General features: G+C 39.4%; 2 protein-coding genes across 4 annotated transcripts in view; one reads left to right on the top strand and one right to left on the bottom strand.

The window, feature by feature from the left end:
* rbpjb (recombination signal binding protein for immunoglobulin kappa J region b) overlaps positions 1 to 6641 on the top strand; it is a 53863-nt gene extending 47222 nt beyond the window's left edge. For all 3 annotated transcript variants that reach the window (XM_048971899.1, XM_048971897.1, XM_048971900.1), the window contains exon 11: positions 1723 to 6641. In XM_048971899.1, the coding sequence (XP_048827856.1) occupies positions 1723 to 2038 (316 nt within the window). In that variant the 3' untranslated portion in view covers positions 2039 to 6641. The remainder of the gene's footprint in view (positions 1 to 1722) is intronic.
* A 4612-nt stretch (positions 6642 to 11253) lies between these two features.
* Positions 11254 to 17489, bottom strand: cckar (cholecystokinin A receptor). The gene is made up of 5 exons (XM_048971687.1): positions 17363 to 17489; positions 16497 to 16748; positions 14605 to 14866; positions 14026 to 14153; positions 11254 to 11804 (listed from the first exon to the last, which is right to left on the bottom strand). The coding sequence occupies exons 1-5, from the start codon at positions 17487 to 17489 to the stop codon at positions 11254 to 11256; spliced, it is 1320 nt and encodes a 439-aa protein (XP_048827644.1).
* Positions 17490 to 17801: the final 312 nt, after the last annotated feature.

Below are 17801 nucleotides of genomic sequence, written 5' to 3'. Positions count from 1 at the left end.
CTGATAGGAAAAATTGATTTGGTGTTTGACCAGATTTGATTCTTGAACAACCTTTTGGACAAATTAACCCTCTGGGGTCAAAGGGTAGGGAACACACATTTACTGACTGGGGCATGATCACACATTTCTTTCAATATCATAAACTTAATTAGTGGCAAATAAATTATTTCTTTTATATTTGTTTTAATCCCAGATATCCGATCACCAAAGTCTTGGCTACATGAAGATGACTAAATGGTGTAATTGCAACATTCAGTTGGATAAATAAATAAGAAAAACCAAACTCATGTCACTATTTCTGGCCTCCTTTCATTAAATATGTAGCAACTTTCACGTATATGCATGAGCCATTCACACTTGGCCACATCCCCCCCACCCCCCCTTTTATGGCACTGATGGCGATGTATCTGGATCGCGTTTCACCGTTGCGTTGTTCATTAAATTTACCATGCAAATGAGATTTTAATACACACTGTGGCTATTTAGAATACAAATTGCCCCGATGCAGGCCATCTAGAGGGGCCAGAAAATATGTGAAATGGTTCGTGAAGTGATGTTTTGGCCATCATTATTCCCGACTGCAATCGATAAGTTAGCGAGTTTGGCAGGTTCAGCTGAAGCAGTTACTAAGCAATTCTCATGAGATTATCAAACCCATAGGGGAGATTTTTGAAATTATTATTATATTATTTCTTATTCAAAATGCACAATAATTTACCCATATATTCACACATATTCTGTATTGACGTACTAATTCAGCGTGTGGCTCAGTGGGCCTGTGAGTAGAAGGTCGCTGGCACAAGCCCAGCCTTGGCACCTCTGTGGTCCTTGAAATGTAAAATTATCAATACCTTCTGATAATTTTAGGTGTGATAAATTAACTTTTATAATCATCTCTGTTAGATATCAACAGAAACACTTTTTATTGCTGATTAAATTATATCAGCTATATCCTAAGGATGCATCCTCACTTCCTGGTTTCAGTAAAAGGAGGGAATACTGCTGTGGAACAAAAAAATAACAATTTTGTCAACTCCATAACATCACCTTCAAACTCCTTCAGATATTTTAAAGGTTCAGTGCAATAGAGTTCTTTTAAAATTTGAAACAACCATAAATAGGCGATTCATGTCTGAAATGGCATTATGTGTGCTTCCAAGTTTAAATGTTTGTGTGGTTTTGTATGATGTCAACTCTGTCAGTTGGCTGTCAACTCCATCAGATGTATTTGTTCTAGTATATTCATTACAAGTATGCTCAAAATGATTTAACAATGAGTTTGTCAATAATGATTTCTGTTGTACACCCACTATATATTATTTGTGCTATAAATGTGCTATATCTTTTTATATGAATGAAATATATTAATATATAATATTTTTCCAGGATGACTGATGAGAAATAAGAATGAATGAATTACATTATTGGCCACTGGTACCACTGTTTTTACTTAATTCATTCATAATTAAGTTTTGGAGTCACATTCCCTAAACCCATTTTCCCCATTGGAGATTTATATTTTAGTACTTGATTTTAGTGAATGCATGGTTTTTCAGGAACGCATTAGTCACGTTTTAGCAGGACTGATTGTACTGGCACAACTGAAGCTTTTTCTTAAAGCAGAAATAATGAAAAAGATTTTCTGGATTTTGAGAAGGAAATACAGATGGGGGTTTGTTTTACTTATTTTTCTTTCCTCTGTTGTCCTCCCTCCCCTTGCAGGTGTGCAGAGAGCATGTTGTGTGTGGTGCCGGACATCTCAGCATTCCGCGAGGGTTGGAGATGGGTGCGACAGCCGGTACAAGTACCGGTCACACTGGTCCGCAACGATGGGATAATCTACTCCACCACGCTAACGTTCACCTACACACCAGAGCCGGGCCCGCGACCCCACTGCAATGCCGCTGGGGCCATCCTGCGTGCCAGCAGCTCCAGCCTGCTGGGAAGTAGCACGAATAGCGATGCTGGCTATGCTGGAGGCAACAGCAACCCCACTAGCGTCACATCCTCTTCAGCTGCTGCTGCAGTTGTGTCCTAACACACAAAACGCACGTAAAATGACTTACAGGTGAACTCCTCAAAGTGCTGCAAAAGAATAAAAAAAAATTTAAGGTTCACGAAGGAAAGAAACGAGAGGGAAAAAGAGAGGAAATAAATCCATAATAAAAAAAGGCTAAAAGAACATGCGCAGTTGGCCTTGGTGGTGGATAGACATAATGGAAATCCACTTTCCTAAGAACTCCAGTGTCCCCAATCGTGCTCTATAACTGGCCGCACCAATGATACGTCAGCCATGTATAAAACTTTATTAAAAGAAAAGTCTATTTTTTGCTTCTTTCCTCCTCCTTTGTGTTTCTGTAAAGGGCAAGATGTATTACTGTTGGGGTGGGACTCTATTAGAGGAACACATATAAAATGTGGTAATAACATAGTTTTTACGGACCAAGGATATTGTATAAGCTTTAGTAAAGGTACATTTTCTCCATACCTTTTTGTATTAAGCATATAGTACACTTTTGTTACCAAATAGTTTCTATTTTAACTCTGAGCTGAAGTCTGTTTCAGGTTGCAATTCTGGCCTGGCTTGTGTATTGTAGCTACGTTATGTTTTTGTCAAATGCCAGCATTTTTGGTTTTGGGGTGGAATTTTTTTATTTTTATTTTTTTTGTAAACTGCATTCTGGTGATTTTTTTAAAAGCAAAAACCGAAGGTGTATTGTGTGTTTTTTTGGGGGGGAAGAATCTCAGAGTTCATTTTATCATTCTTTTATATGAAGTCTTTAAAAGAAAAGCTTTAAGCATTGCCTCTGCCTTGTCTGCAATACAGAACATGCGCTATGTTTCCTTTTAATGATAATGAAGGAACATAGCGGTTTATATTTCTTCCTTTTTATTTGCTGCAACTTACAAGTTACAGAAACAAAGTGGTCACGTCTGTTACTGTGTTAGAAAAGTGGTAGCCATAGAAAAGTGTACATCTTTGTCAAACATAAATGCCAGATTCATTTCGCCTAGTCTGCGATAGATTTTGCCTTTGTGTGTTCCACAATGCTGTCATTGTAAAAGTATCAAGTGTATAAAATCTTGAATTTCTTGTACAGCTGTCAATTATAGGTATAACCTAAACTGTTCTTAGTCTTCCAGGTGTCTAGAATTGTCGCCAGAACCCTGTTGTTAGAGATGCTGAAAATGACTGACACTTAAATTTGATGTGGCCTTACTGCAGTTGTGAAGATTTGTTACTACTGTTGACTACAGTCAATTTGCTACTCTCCAGTTTGCCTTTTTAATTTGCCATGTTATTCACACCGAGTTAATGACTATCTTGTTACATTATTCGCTGAAGACATCTTTGCATTTCCTGGAAGACCAACACTTTTTTTTCCTTTTGTACTTTCACTGGATTATCAAATTCTTATGCAGTGCCGTTTGGTGCTAGAACGGCTCCTGTCTGGCTAACAATGCCTAAGCACATGTCCTCCACTTTGACATACGGCCTGCTAAACCAAAAGACCTAGGTCTTCAATTTAGGAGACCAAACAAGTGCTTACCACTGACTCTAGAAAGAAGCATTACTTGCAGCGGACTTGACGATAGCCCAGAATCGCCAGTGCTGCATATGTCCTTGGCAATGCAGAGCTTGTGTTGGAGGTTCCATTTCTCACACTTCATTTCTCATCAGTCCTCTCACCAGTTCATGGACCTCTATCCTCCCTATTCTTGCCCAAGTTTCTAACTGGAACCAACTCCATCATTCCTGAATGTGTATGTCTACCCTTCTGAGTTGTTGTGATTAGGGGGTTAGACAAAGGTGACGAGGCACCTCCTGCAGACCACTCTTCTACAGATCTGTAGTCGACTTAACAGAAAAAAACTTTCGTTCTTGGTTTATGGTAGTCCATCTCGGTTGATCAAAGTGAGGTGGCCTACTAATACATTGTCTTAGGATGAGAAACATGTCTAATACTGACACCGTTTTGGTGATTTAGGTTGATGTTGGCATCATTAGATCATGAGTTGCCTGTAGTTTCCAGTACATTTCATGTAAAAAAAATTAGAGGGTTTCATACACTGTGTAGGTGATAGTCGGTATTTTATCGGTATTCGTCTTTGGTGAATTTTGTGTGGTGAGAAATAATTAATGAAAGGGTTTTTTTTTATTAGAAAAAAATGTGCGTTAAATGTTAGTATTTTAAAGCAGTATTTTGACAAAGAAGCATTTATGTTTTGTGTCTGGCTTCCACAGCACAACAGTTTAGTTTTTTTGTTGAGTCAGTGCCCTCTTGTATTCATCTGCACAAATGCAACACTGAGTACATTTCTCGTTTAACATTTTACAAAGTTGCATGAGGTGGAACCTGTTTAGAACTTGGACTGAAAACTACAAAACGATAAAAATGTTAGTGGAAGTATTTGTCTTGAGTAGTCCATGTTCCGAGCGCTCCATCCAGGGTGATAATTTTTCCACCTTGATTTCAGCTTGTCACGAATGTAAGATTTGTGACGTCTCGCATCGTTGACTTGTTCAGATATCTTTTTATTGGTAGTGCAGGGTCCAGCACACTGTCCTTATGCAATTGCTGGTTTCATAGCGATGCATGCTTCACAATGATAATATCCAAACAGACAGGCAAAAAGGCAATATCATGATTTAATTACAATAGAACTATGTACACATGGAGATAACAAATACTGTGATTTGAATGTCTTCACAAATTTGTATTTGGTATTGTTAACACACCCTTAGCATAAAAGTTGATTTTTTTTTAAGCCTTTATGAAAGCAAAAAAAGAGTTAAGTTTTCAGCCTTGTTCACAAGTTTATATGCCCATTGTTTCATGTGATGTATTTTTAATTTTATTATTAATAGTATTTGCCCTGCTGTTTATTTCAAATGATAAGTGCATTATGCCCTTACTGCCTCTGGCCCTGGAGTGGACTTGCTATTACCATGATGATGCACTAATGATTAGTTGGGAGGGTGGGGGGCTAACTGCCAGCATTTTGCAGTTAAATTGCTTTACCACAAGAAATTGCATGAATATCAGCAGAAATCTTTTGTGTCCATTGTCATAAATGAAAACGAGATCTTCGCCTTTTCCAAACCGTTCTTTTTTGTTTTCCTTGAACAAGTAGAAATAATGATCTTCAAAGGAAGAGCCTTAAGAATGTCCAGCTTGACCATTTAAGGTGGAGTTTTTGTGCACTACTAAACACACTTTCTGGGTGTCTTGCTGCCCTTGACATTCTGCTTTCCTGCTGATTTTGAAGCTTCACCAAACATGTTGACCTGTACAATTTGGAAGTGGGCCCTAATTAAATTAATGCGAAAAGGGATGGCTGTAGGCATGTTTCAGACATTTGATTGACAATCCTTACTGGTTATGACTGTTTACATGAACTCTCTAGGCCTGGCCCCACAGTAACTTATGGTTTAAGCGGGGTTAAAAGTTCTGCGAATGATTTTTATATCAGCCCTATTATTCCACCAGCTAAGAGTGAGAAATGTTATGAAACTTTCTGAACATGCTGACAGAACAAAGACTTTCTACTTTTATTTTAATGTAAGTGATGCTTTTCTAATATACTTACGCTTTTCTTTTCTTCAAAAGCAGCTGTTTTTTTTTTTATGAGCTCTGATCAAAATGTGTGTACTCAAACATGCCAAATTACAATTAAAGTAAATTTCCATGTACTGCTAAGCAAACAGGGTGCAGGAGAGGCAGGTTTTACAAAGGAGTGGACAGAGACGGAGGCCTGCCAAGGTCAAGTTTGTAGTGTTAAACCTCTTTCTCACTGCTGTGTAGCCTGGAGGATGAGGTGTGAACCTCTCATGAGTCAGTCTCCAGGGTCTGCATGCATTTGTTAACCTGGGTGGTATCCCTGGCCCCCACTATCTCTCTCTTTCCTGCCTGCTGTAGACACAGAATTACCAGATTGGTCCAAGATGCAGGGTAGGCTGTGGGGTGCAAGACGCAATTCTTACCTAATTCTTGCAGTAAAATCGTTCCACCAACGTTCCAATAACCACATTCCATATGATGGTTGGTGATTAGATGTGTGGTGTGCTACTCTTCTGCTCCCATTCATGCTGTCATCTTATCAGCTGAAGAATGTGGTGGAATGATTAAGCAAAAAGAATGAAACTTTAAAATCCAGATGCGTGCAGGTAAACTAGAGGCCTTTCAGTCATGGCAGCTTTTGTTGTAGATAATGACCTGCATGTGCAATTTTATTTTGAGAGACCCGGAATTCTACCCAGAAATTAGTCTGGCAAATATGCAATCATTTCTGCTCTTTTACTATTGGAGCCATTCTAGTAATTCTGTTTCTATCACCTCCTCTGCACATCTGGAGATGATGCAGAAAGGAGAGCTTTGAATCAGTAGAACTTGATATCCACTGTGTTTATAGAAATGAGCAGGAGTATCTGTGTGGTAGTGTCCTCGGTGATCATTGAGGGGTTATGTGGTAGGACCTGTGCAGTTGTAAAATTTTAGCAATAACGTGAAACAGCAGGACAGTTTTTTGATAGATTTTTATTGTACATATTACACCTGCTCAGTTCCATATTTCATTACTGGATACACAAACAATACATCAACAATATTGGCAAAAAAGAATAAAGAAAAGTAAAGTTACACAGTGTGTTGTACTGTTATTGTATATTCCTCACCATTGTAAATTTTTCCTGTACCCTTTGTTCTCTGAGCTTACAAGCTCACCAGCTGACTGGTCTTTAGTAGCCTCTAGTATTCCTGCAGCCATGGTGCCTTAAATGTTACTGTTGTCTATTGACTGTCAATATTCCTGGTACTTCTGCTTTTTCATTTTTGCTGATTCACCTTCTTGGCTCCTAGCTGGTACACAGTGGTATCTGTTATCACTTTAGTAAAACAGTCTGCTATAGTATAGTACCCTTTACCGGTTACTGTCAATATGCAGCTTGCTTGTTTGTTACCATAGCCTTATGTTTGCAATCAGATGGTTTCTTAAGAACATAAGAACTATACAAACGAGAGGAGGCCATTCGGCCCATCAAGCTCGCTTGGGGAGAACTAAACTAATAGCTCGGTGTCGTTAAAATCTTATCTAGCTCTGATTTAAAGGAACCCAAGGATTCAGCTTGCACTACATTATCAGGAAGGCTATTCCATACTCTGACTACACGCTGCGTAAAGAAGTGCTTCCTTAAATCCAGCTTGAAATGTTCTCCCGCTAATTTCCACCTATGGCCACGAGTTCGTGTATTTAAACTAATGCTGAAGTAACTATTTGGTTGAACAGCATCCAAACCTGTTAGAATCTTATATACCTGGATCATGTCCCCCCTCAGTCTCCTTTGCTTGAGACTGAACAGATTTAGCTCAAGTAACCGTTCCTCGTATGGCATTCCTCTAAGACCAGGAATCATTTTTGTGGCCCTACGCTGCACCTTTTCTAAGGCCACAATGTCCTTTTTAAGATATGGTGACCAAACCTGCACACAATATTCTAGGTGAGGTCTCACCAAGGAATTGTATAATCTTAGCATTACCTCCCTTGACTTAAACTCCACACACCTGGAGATATACCCCAACATCCTATTGGCCTTTTTTATTGCTTCCCCACACTGGCGAGAATGGGACATGGAAGCATCAACATACATTCTAATTCATTGCTGTAACAAGACCTAAAGTTTAAAATTTTTATTGAATACTTTGTCTGCTTTTATGCAGTTTATCTTATGTGACACTGTTTCTTTGTCCATGGCACTTAAAGTCAAACAATACCCAGTCTCTAGTGAAAATGATCCTTTGCAGGTTCCCCTGTTGGAACAACATTCAAGTGTTTTGCGGTATCTACAGGTACTGTGTCCCTCCAATATAAAGTTAAGAGGGAGGTGAAATACAGTTCTGTCCATGACCCAATCCACAGTATTCTGAAAGGAAATGTGGCTGGGACTCTCAGAAATGGATTAGGCTCTGGAGGATGTTGCTCACACTCTGACAATCATTGCAGTGTAATAATCCCATTTGTTTTTAAGTTTCTTTCCCGTGGGGACATTAAGGGTTTATTATAATCCTCTTTATTTTTAAGAAAAAGGATCAGTTATGCATATGTGTAAAAAGGAGTATGCAGACTTTTACAGCTATAGGGAGATTGTATAACAGGACACAACTTCCTTAAATGCGGCGTTTTGACTGTTTAGTTCATTCAGCTTTGTCTAGGTCTAATGGGACATAGTAAGTGAGATAAAATGAAGTACAGAGATGTTGAATGGAGCATAAAAAAAAATCTAGATTGCTCCGTTACAGAACAGTAATATTGTAGCCTGGAGACAGACACTGTTCCTGGTGAACTTTGGTGGCCTATGCAGTGGGTAGGTGTCCTGGCAAAAATAGTCAGGAGAATTTTCAGGGCGTGAATGTCATTTGGGAGTTTAGAAACTATTATGAAGTAAAATTATGTCATTGTTGACACACCACCACAAAATGTGTCCTCTGTATTTAACCCATATGTGACATCATAACATCGAAGGGGGTAGCTAATCTTTGAATTACAAGTGCACTTTCCTAACAATTAAGCCCCCCACTGCCAACAAGCACATGAATAATTCAGATACATTTTTAAAGCATTCTCCATATTGTAAATAATGGTCTTTTTCAGAATACAATTTTATTATATTTCTTCTAGTAAAGAATCCCTACATAAAAAAATTCTCATTCAGTATAAAATGAGACTTAAAACATGCCATGAAAAATTTCATTCCACAAATGTTTTACAGAGAAATTAAGAGTAATATTAAAAAACAGCACTGGAATACTACATGTAGGCAGAGTGTACAAGATCTATGGCTGCCATACAGAACCATGCGGCTCCTTTGAAGCCCCCTCCACAGGTGCAGGAAATCCCACAGCAGGTGCCTGCACACTGAGGTTCAAGGACAAATGTAGCACATCTGCAGATACTCCACACCACCAAAGGGACCGGGTTACACAAACATGAAGTACAGATTAGAAGCCAGCTAGATAGTTTAGTTTTAGACTTTAAACACAACTTAGCATTTAATTATAATCATCCATAACATCCATATGCAAGAAGTCTAAAAATGCCATAAGTGGCTGACCCTTCTCTGAGACCCCCCAAGCTTGCTCTCACTTGTATATGTGTGAGTGTTTGTCTAAGGGAGAACATGACGGTAGGCAAATAAAGAATTTCCCTTACAGGAATTCATAAAGTGTCATGAAAGAAGTGGATAAGAGTTACAACACTCTGAATGACAAACATTCATAAACTAGAAGGAAAATTCTCAAGCCAGTTCATCAGTCAGTTCCAAGCACTTTTTCCAGCAATTTCAAGTACCAAAGGTGGTACAGTGAAACATAGCAAGTATGTAAGAAATTATTCACCAGGTTATGGTGACACCAAGAACTACTGGCTACAAGCAATGTAAAAGAGTGCAGAGCCGCAGTGGGAGTAACCTTCTGTGTTTGAAAGAGAAAGACCAAACACAGTGGGCACAATCATGATAAAGACAGCAGAGAGCAGATATACATAAGCTTTAACATGGAGTCAGCCCACCATTTGCAGCTATAACATCTTCAACTCTTCTGGGAAGGCTGTCCACAAGGTATAGAAGTGTGTTTATGGGAATTTTTTTACCATTCTTCCATGAGAGCATTTGTGAGGTCAGGCACTGATGTTGAAAGGCCTGGCTCCCAGTCTCTGCTCTAATTCATCCTAAAGGTGTTATATTGGGTTGAGGTCAGGACTCTGTGGAGCCAGTCAAGTTCCTCCACACCAGAATCGCTCATCCATGTCCTTATTGACATTGCGCAGACATGTTGGAACAGGAAGGGGCCATTCTTAAACTGTTTCCACAAAGTTGAGAGCATGAAATTGTCTAAAATGGCTTTGAATGCTGCAGCATTAAGAGTTCCATGCCCAAGCCCCTCCACCAAACTGTACACTTGGCATGATGCAGTCAGGCAAGTACCATTCTCCTGGCACCTGCCAAACCCAGACTCGTCCATCAGATTGCCAGACAGAGAAGCATGATTTGTCACTCCAGAGAACACGTCTCCACTGCTTTAGAGTCCAGTGGTGGCGTGCTTTGCTCCACTGCATCTGACGCTTTGCATTGCACTTGGTGATGTAAGGCTTGGATAGAGCTGCTCAGCCATCTAAACCCATTCCATGAAGTACGCACTGTTCTTGAGCTAATCTGAAGTCCACACGAAGTTTGTAAATCTGTAGCTATTGACTCTGCAGACAGTTGGTGACTTCTGCACACTGCGCGCCTCAGCATGTGTTGGCCCTGCTCTGCGATTTTAAGTGGTCTACCACTTCATGGCTGAGTTGCTGTTGTTTCCAATTGCTTCCACTTTGTTATAATACCACTAACAGTTGACCGTGAAATATTTAGTAGCGAAGAAATTTCATGAATGGACTTATTGCACAGGTGGCATCCTATTTCATTCCTAGAAGGAAAATTCTTAAGCCAGTTCATCAGTCAGTTCCAAGCACATTTTCCAGCAATTTCAAGTACCAAAGGTGGTACAGTGAAACCCAGCAAGTATGTAACAAATTTGAATTCACTACCATGCTTAAATTCACTCCTAAGAGCAACCCATTCTTGGGAAATATTTGTAGAAGCAGTTTGCATGCCTAGGTGCTTCATTTTATACACCTCTGGCTATGGAAGTGATTGGAACACCTGATTTCAATGATTTGGGGGCAAAGGGGGTGAAATAAACTGGGTCATTAGAAATGTACACACAACTATATAGTAAATACTTCATTATATTCATTATACATTATAAACACACAGCAAAACTTAATTCTTAAGTTTAAGTTTTAAGTTTTCTGATCCAAATGGTGATCCCTTAAAGGTGTGGCTTGCTCTGGATATTGAAGATTACAGTTTTAACATCTATGTCATACTTAAATTGGCCATGCATCCATCTTCTGAAACCTATTTAGGGTTTGAGGGGGAGCAGTCCAGAGCCTCTCTTGGAGGCTATGGTTGCAAGGCAGGTAACAACACAGGATGGGGTGCCAGCCCATCACAGGACAAACTGACACACCATTCACTCACACAGGCATACATACAGGCAATTTGGCAACTCCAATTAACCTCAGCATGTTTTTGGACTTTGGACGGGGGGAGTAGGAGAAATGGGAGGAGAGGGAACCCTATGATGGCATGGGGGGAACATACAAACTCCACCTACATGGAGTAGAGACTGGGACTGGGAGTGGGACTACGCATTATGCCTGGGCATAATCACGTATACTACTGTATGTGAGGCGTGTGAAGGTGCCATTATCATCTGTCTCTCGGAATGTGGTGGGCCCATGGTTAAGGTGTCCAGGTGGGAGGCGGTCACGGCAACTGAAGGTGGCAAGGACGCCCAGGCGGAAGCGCTTATTCATGAAGCAGTAAATGATGGGGTTGACACAAGCAGAGGTGTAGGACAGCAAATGGATGAAGGATATGGGAGCCCCTGACAGCAGCTGGATGGCAGAGTGCTGGTGAAAAGCCCGCCAGGCGTTGGCAGTAAAAACCGGAGTCCAGCAAAGGAAGAAGAGGCTAACGATTACAATGAGCATACGGATAACCCTCTTCTTGGCCATTAAGTTAGCTGTAGAGCTGTTACTACATACACGGCTAAGCTTGGGCTTGTTGCTGTCAGATGCGACCACCCCCTGGGGGTTGGGTTGTCTTGACTGCTGCAAGTGTAGCTGATCCTTCTTAAAAGGCTGTAAGTAGCAGCCGTCTCCATCGCTGGGCTTCAGGCTTCCTATGGCAGCCTGTCTCTCTGGGGAAGAATACAGCATTAAAGGAGCAGTGCTGGCATGTTACAGTATAACATTTCTAGATGTGTGTATCGGAGAGTGAAACTATGTTTATGCAAAAGTCTGAGGTCTGTGAGTGTACATGCATGTGTGTGGGAGTGTTAATATGTGTGTGGATTCTGAGTATAAAATTAAGTGTCACCATAAGTAAATATATAGCCATTGATATGGAATTCCACAATACTCACTCAAAATGAAATAAGTAAATTATTACTTATAAACAAGTATGTAAAAAATATTCCAATAATTCATGTGCCGTTTTATAAAAAAAAAAACAAGATTTTTTTTATAAGCCTATAATTATGTATTTCACAATACATAATTTTGTAATTACATTGTTATTAGACAGTCATAGTTATTAAATACTAGTATACAATATGTACCTATTATTACTTAAATAATTCAAATGATATTTCACAATAAAGTTAGAATTTTCACATTGTTGTGTTTCCAAATGATGGTTTTCCAGACCAGATTCATATTTCACATTGATCTTGTCAGTATAAGATTTGTACTCATATGTGCATGAGTATGAGTGTGAATGTGTTATATGTGTAGGTGTATAGTGAGGGAAATAATTATTTGACCCCCTGCTGAATTCTTAAGTTGACCCATTAATAAAGAAATGAGAAGTCTGTAATTTCACTGATATGTTTATTTAAACAGCAAAATATAGATTATTAACAAAACAAGCAAGAAAAAATCATTATGTAACAGTTACAAACCAATTTGTCATTTATCTAGGGAAATAAGTATTTGATCCCCTACAAGCCAGCAAGAAATTAACTCAAGTACATGTGTACTAACACAGAACAAGTAGTACTTAATTAAGTATTAACAGATACCAAGCCATCATTGTCATTTAATGGGTCAATAACCTGTCTGCATCTTCATCCTTAAAGGTGGAATTGGCTACATTACCATCAGCAAGCAGCCTGGTGAGAAAGTAACAACTGTTGGTAGAATTATTCGCAAATGGAAGAAACACAAAGTAACTGTCGATCTCCCTTGGTCTGGGGCCCCAAAGAAGATTTTATCTCATGCAGCGTCACTGATCTTAAGAATGGTGAGGGCTAGCCCCAGATATACATGAGAGGAGCTCGCTAATGATCCCAAAGCAGCAGGGACCACAGTCACCAAGAAAACCATCGGTAACACATCCTGCCGTTACGGTTTGAAATCCTGCAGTGCTCGCAAAGTACCCCTGCTCAAGAGGGCCCATGTTCAGGCCCGTCTGAAGCATGCCAGTGGACACCTGAATAATTCCAGTGAAGCTTGAAAGAATGTTATGTGGTCAGATGAGACCAAAATCAAGCTGTTTGGCATCAGCTCTACTCGCCGTGTTTGGAGGAAGAAGAATGCTGACTATAATCCCAGGAACACCATCCCTACTGTCAAACATGGAGGTGGAAGCATTATGCTTTGGGGAAGTTTTTCTGCCAAGGTTATAGGACGGCTGCACTGCATCGAAAGAAAGATGGACGGGGCCATGTACCGTAAAATCTTGGATGAGAACCTCCTCCCTTCAGCCACCCCTTCAGCAGGTGGGTCTTCCAGTAAGACAACGACCCTAAGCATGCGGCTAAGGCAACAAAGGAGTGATTCAAGAAGAAGCACATTAAGGTCATGGGGGGCCCTAGCCAGTCTCTGGACTTTAATCCCATAGAAAACCTATGGAGGGAACTCAAGCTTCGTCTATCTAAGTGACAGCCTAAAAACCTTAAAGATTTGAAGGAGGTCTGCAAAGAGGAGTGGATGAAAATTCCTGATGATCTGCATGCAATCCTGGTGACCAACTACAAGAAACGTCAGACAGCTGTGCTTGCAAACGATGGTTATTCCACTAAGTACTAAAGCTTGTGTTCTTAGGGATCAAATACTTATTTCCCTAGATAAATCACAAATTGGTTTGTAACTGTTACATAATGATTTTTTCTTGCCTGTTTTGTTAATAATCTATCTTTTGCTGTTTAAATAAACATACCAGTGAAATTACAGACTTCTCAGTTCTTTAATGGGTCATCTTAAGAATTCAGCAGGGGGTCAAATAATTATTTCCCTCACTGTATGTATCAGGGTGCATTCTCTACATGCAGTAAGCGAATAATACACAGCATCGAACATTTCTTAATGAGGTGAAACAGTTATAAGTGCAGACTAAGGGGTTCCTGGACATTTTCCTACCTCTATTGCTTTTCCTGTTCATAGTATCAAATTTAATTCCCCTGTAAAGTTCCAGGGAAATGAGCCCATAGGCTGTCATCATGACTATGCCTGGAACCAGGAAGAGGAGCAGCAGAAGGAACACATACCTAGTGGAAAACAGTAAAGGGAACCATATGAGGAGGAGACAGACTTACAGTTACGGTGGAGGAGCAGTAGCAAGGGCAGTAACTGAACAAGAAAAAGAAAAGGAATAAGAGGAATTCATTCCTGGATGCAGCTGTAGTAGGAAGAGGTAAAGTAAGAAGTACACATACAGTACCTGGATTGAACAGTAATAGGAATACATACCTAGGAGACAGGACACTCCTGTTTGAAAGATGATTTACTTTATGCTCCAGACAATTAATTACTGCTTGGTTAATAATATCTAATGTTTAATATGCCTAACTTGGGCTAACATAAGGATAACCAATCAAAACATGATTGATTTTGAGTAAATCTGAAAGACTGATTAGCAGTTTTGTAAAATAAAAAAGCATGCTTAATAAATAATGCTGAAACTCCAGAGAAGCTGAATGAAGCATGACATACTCTTACCAGGACTGCTGAATCACGTCGCTGGGCCATACGAGCCGGCACATGTTTCCTGTGCTGTTGTTGTCATGTTTGAGAGGTACCAGGGTGCTGAAGATAGGGTAAGGCAGCATGAGCAGGAAGGAGAGAACCCAGGTGGAAGAGATGACCTTGGCGGCGTGAGACTTGGTCTGCCAAGTCCTAGAGCTGAGTGGATTGCAGATGGCGCTGTAGCGCTCCAGTGAGATAGCCACCAGATTGAAAGTAGACACTGTCACTGAGATGCCTGTAATTTTGAACAGGATACATGTTGCATGGGTTACATATTATACAATTTTTATCATTTTAATTATTATTAATACTTTCTTATAATTATTATTATGTCATTGGTGTAATAATGTAACATTAAAAAAATATTTTAATGGGCATAATGATTATAGTGACTAAAATAGGATTATTCTGAGCATTTAAGTGGCAAAAAACACAATTTGCAAGAGTTATAATGTTACTCTTAATATCTTTGCTTGTAAAGCTGGACTTAAGAGCAAGGCTGCAGGGTTGTAACAGAAGATGAGTCCAGGCTGTTCCTTGTGATTTAACAATTTAACAATGTACGTACATTGAGCTGGTTTCAGACATCAGTGGTTGCAGTTCCATTGTCTTTATCAATAGCATCTGAGGTTTCTAATAAATATTAACAGCTCCTAGTACAAAAGCAGGTCATGTAATAAACAAAGTAAAATTATCATGGCTACTCAGCAGCTTAGTCATCAGGGGAGTTCAAAAGTTTTCACTCCTTTTAAACACTGTGCCAAATTAAATAAATGTCTGTACTATTCTGTGTTGGTCACTCCATGACTACCTGAACAAACAAGGAAATGTATTCCTAAGTTAGATAAAGATCAATAATGTGTCTTCAAGAGCAAACCTTATTTCATACTAATTTCAGGTGTTAACAACATGCTAGAACGTCGATTCAATTATATTGAAAAAAAATCAACAGCACTTGAACAATATATAGCCTTCTCCAAAAATAGTAAGTTATAGCCTATAATTTATGCCATTAATGCCATGACTACTATAAGACAATTTAAAACTTTTAAACAACAAACCGAATAAAAATTCTTTTACAATGTATATCATTTTATCTTTTTTTTTTTTACATCCACCAGTACTTTATTTAATTGTACCACTCCACCATGTTTAATTAGCACCCATCCATCTATCCATCCCTTTTCTGTAATTGCTTGTCCTATTCAGGGTCGCAGGAGGTCCGGAGCCTGTCCTGGAGGCTATGTGCGCAAGGCAGGGAACAACCCAGAATGGGGCGCCGACCCATCGCAGGGGTTTAGCCGGCACCATGAACCTATCTAGGTAAGAAACACGTGTTTTTTTTTCCTTTTTTCTTTTTTTGAATTTCACATATACTTTTCTAAATATGTAAGCAAATGACTATACCACAATGTCATCATTCTCAGCCCTAAAAATGAATGCATTGTTTTGTAGTGCAGATACGCATAGTCGCACTGACCTGAAGTGTTTCCAAGATAGATACTCAAAATGTTGTTCTACATTTAGCTCATTTATCTGACACTTTTATCCTAAGTGACTTACAGTAAAGGAAAGGGTTACAAATGAGGGGGTATGTGTGCTCTCTGAGATTTGGGCCCACAATATGTACTTTGTTAGCTCAGTGCGCTACTTGGTCGGCTACATAAATCACTTAAACAGATTAAAACACTGCACGTTATTTTTGTTGTTATTTGTCTCTTTCTTCTTCGCAAACTGCTCATGCTGTCATGCTTCCAGCAACTGCTATTTGTCAAAATGACTTGGTACCAGTCATATATGTCCACAGCACGCCAGCATAGAATATGGAGTGATAGGAGACAACACCCGCCGAACCATGATCTCACCCATGAAGTACATGGCCACCTTGCACATGCCGCTGCCGAAGACGAAGTTGCGCATGACGTTGGGAATGAGAGTGAAGGGCATGCAGAAAATGCAGAGCATGAGGTCGCTAGCAGCCAGTGACAGGAGGAATAGGTTGGTGACAGTTCGCATGCGCTGGTTTCGCACCAGCACAGTGATGATCAAGGTGTTGCCCAGCACACTCAGGAGGAAGATCACACTGTATAGCACGATCCGCACCGTCTGGTTTGCATCTGAAAAGCACAAAACCAGCCATATGTGCGTGAGTGTGTCCTGGAGGACCGGACCCTGCACATTTTTTGGGTTTCCCCTCATTTAACACACCTGATTCAACTCCTTGTGCTAATTACCACAAAGCTCTGGAGCTGAATCATTTGTAGTGAAACAGGGAAAACTAAGCTACACTGGGCTCCGGCCCCCCAGGACTGAAGTCTGACACCCCTGATATATACACTCCTAAATTTGATTAAACATAGCGAAGTAGCAAAGCTATAGCCTACATTAATTATACATAGACTTGCCTAAAGTCAATCATTTTTGTTATACAATTCCAACCAAAGTCTCTGTTTATGATTTTACAGCAAATATGTCATTTATTAAATCTTAAAACTTAAGCTTAAGAGTTTTCCATATTAAAGAATTTGTCATTACAAAATTAGTTATTAGCTTATATACAAGTTTTTACTTGTCAGAAAATCTCCTATTAATATATTATAGTAAATATAATAATAAATTACCATAATAAAAATAATTACTATTGTCATTGTTATTTAAATTTACGTATGATTAAATATTACATCTGAAACAACCAGTGGAGAAGGAGAATGTTAAATAAGATTAAGCCTACCTTTCAACTCCGGTTGCAAGTCCACTTCACCATAGCAATCTGAATCGTTCTTTATTCCAAGGCCGCATAATAGTTTGTAAATATCAGTGGAATTTATGAGCATATTGTGCAAGGTGAATGTTTCCATAGCCGCTTGTATATAACAGGAAAATTATCTTTAAATTCCACTAAATTCCACTCATGGACGTAAAAAACATTCCATTATAAAATGTCACTAATATTTGAATTTACTCTGTGATAATACCCAGTTTAAATAACATATATTATTTCGATTGTACCCGACAAAGGAATTTCTCGCTCCTTTGTATTGTACATTTTACAAGTACGACTCCGTCTCCAAAATATATTAGGTTACCAGTCTGTTACATAGGGTTTTTGATTTCTTACGAAAAAGAACGCCACAGTTTCCCGTGATCCAGCCTTGTAGTAAGGGAAGTAG

The sequence above is a fragment of the Brienomyrus brachyistius genome, chromosome 12 (genome assembly GCF_023856365.1).
Source record: "Brienomyrus brachyistius isolate T26 chromosome 12, BBRACH_0.4, whole genome shotgun sequence".
Classification (NCBI taxonomy): Eukaryota; Metazoa; Chordata; class Actinopteri; order Osteoglossiformes; family Mormyridae; genus Brienomyrus; species Brienomyrus brachyistius.
The sequence above is the reverse complement of the archived record's forward strand: the minus strand, read 5'-3'. Positions and strand labels throughout refer to the sequence as shown.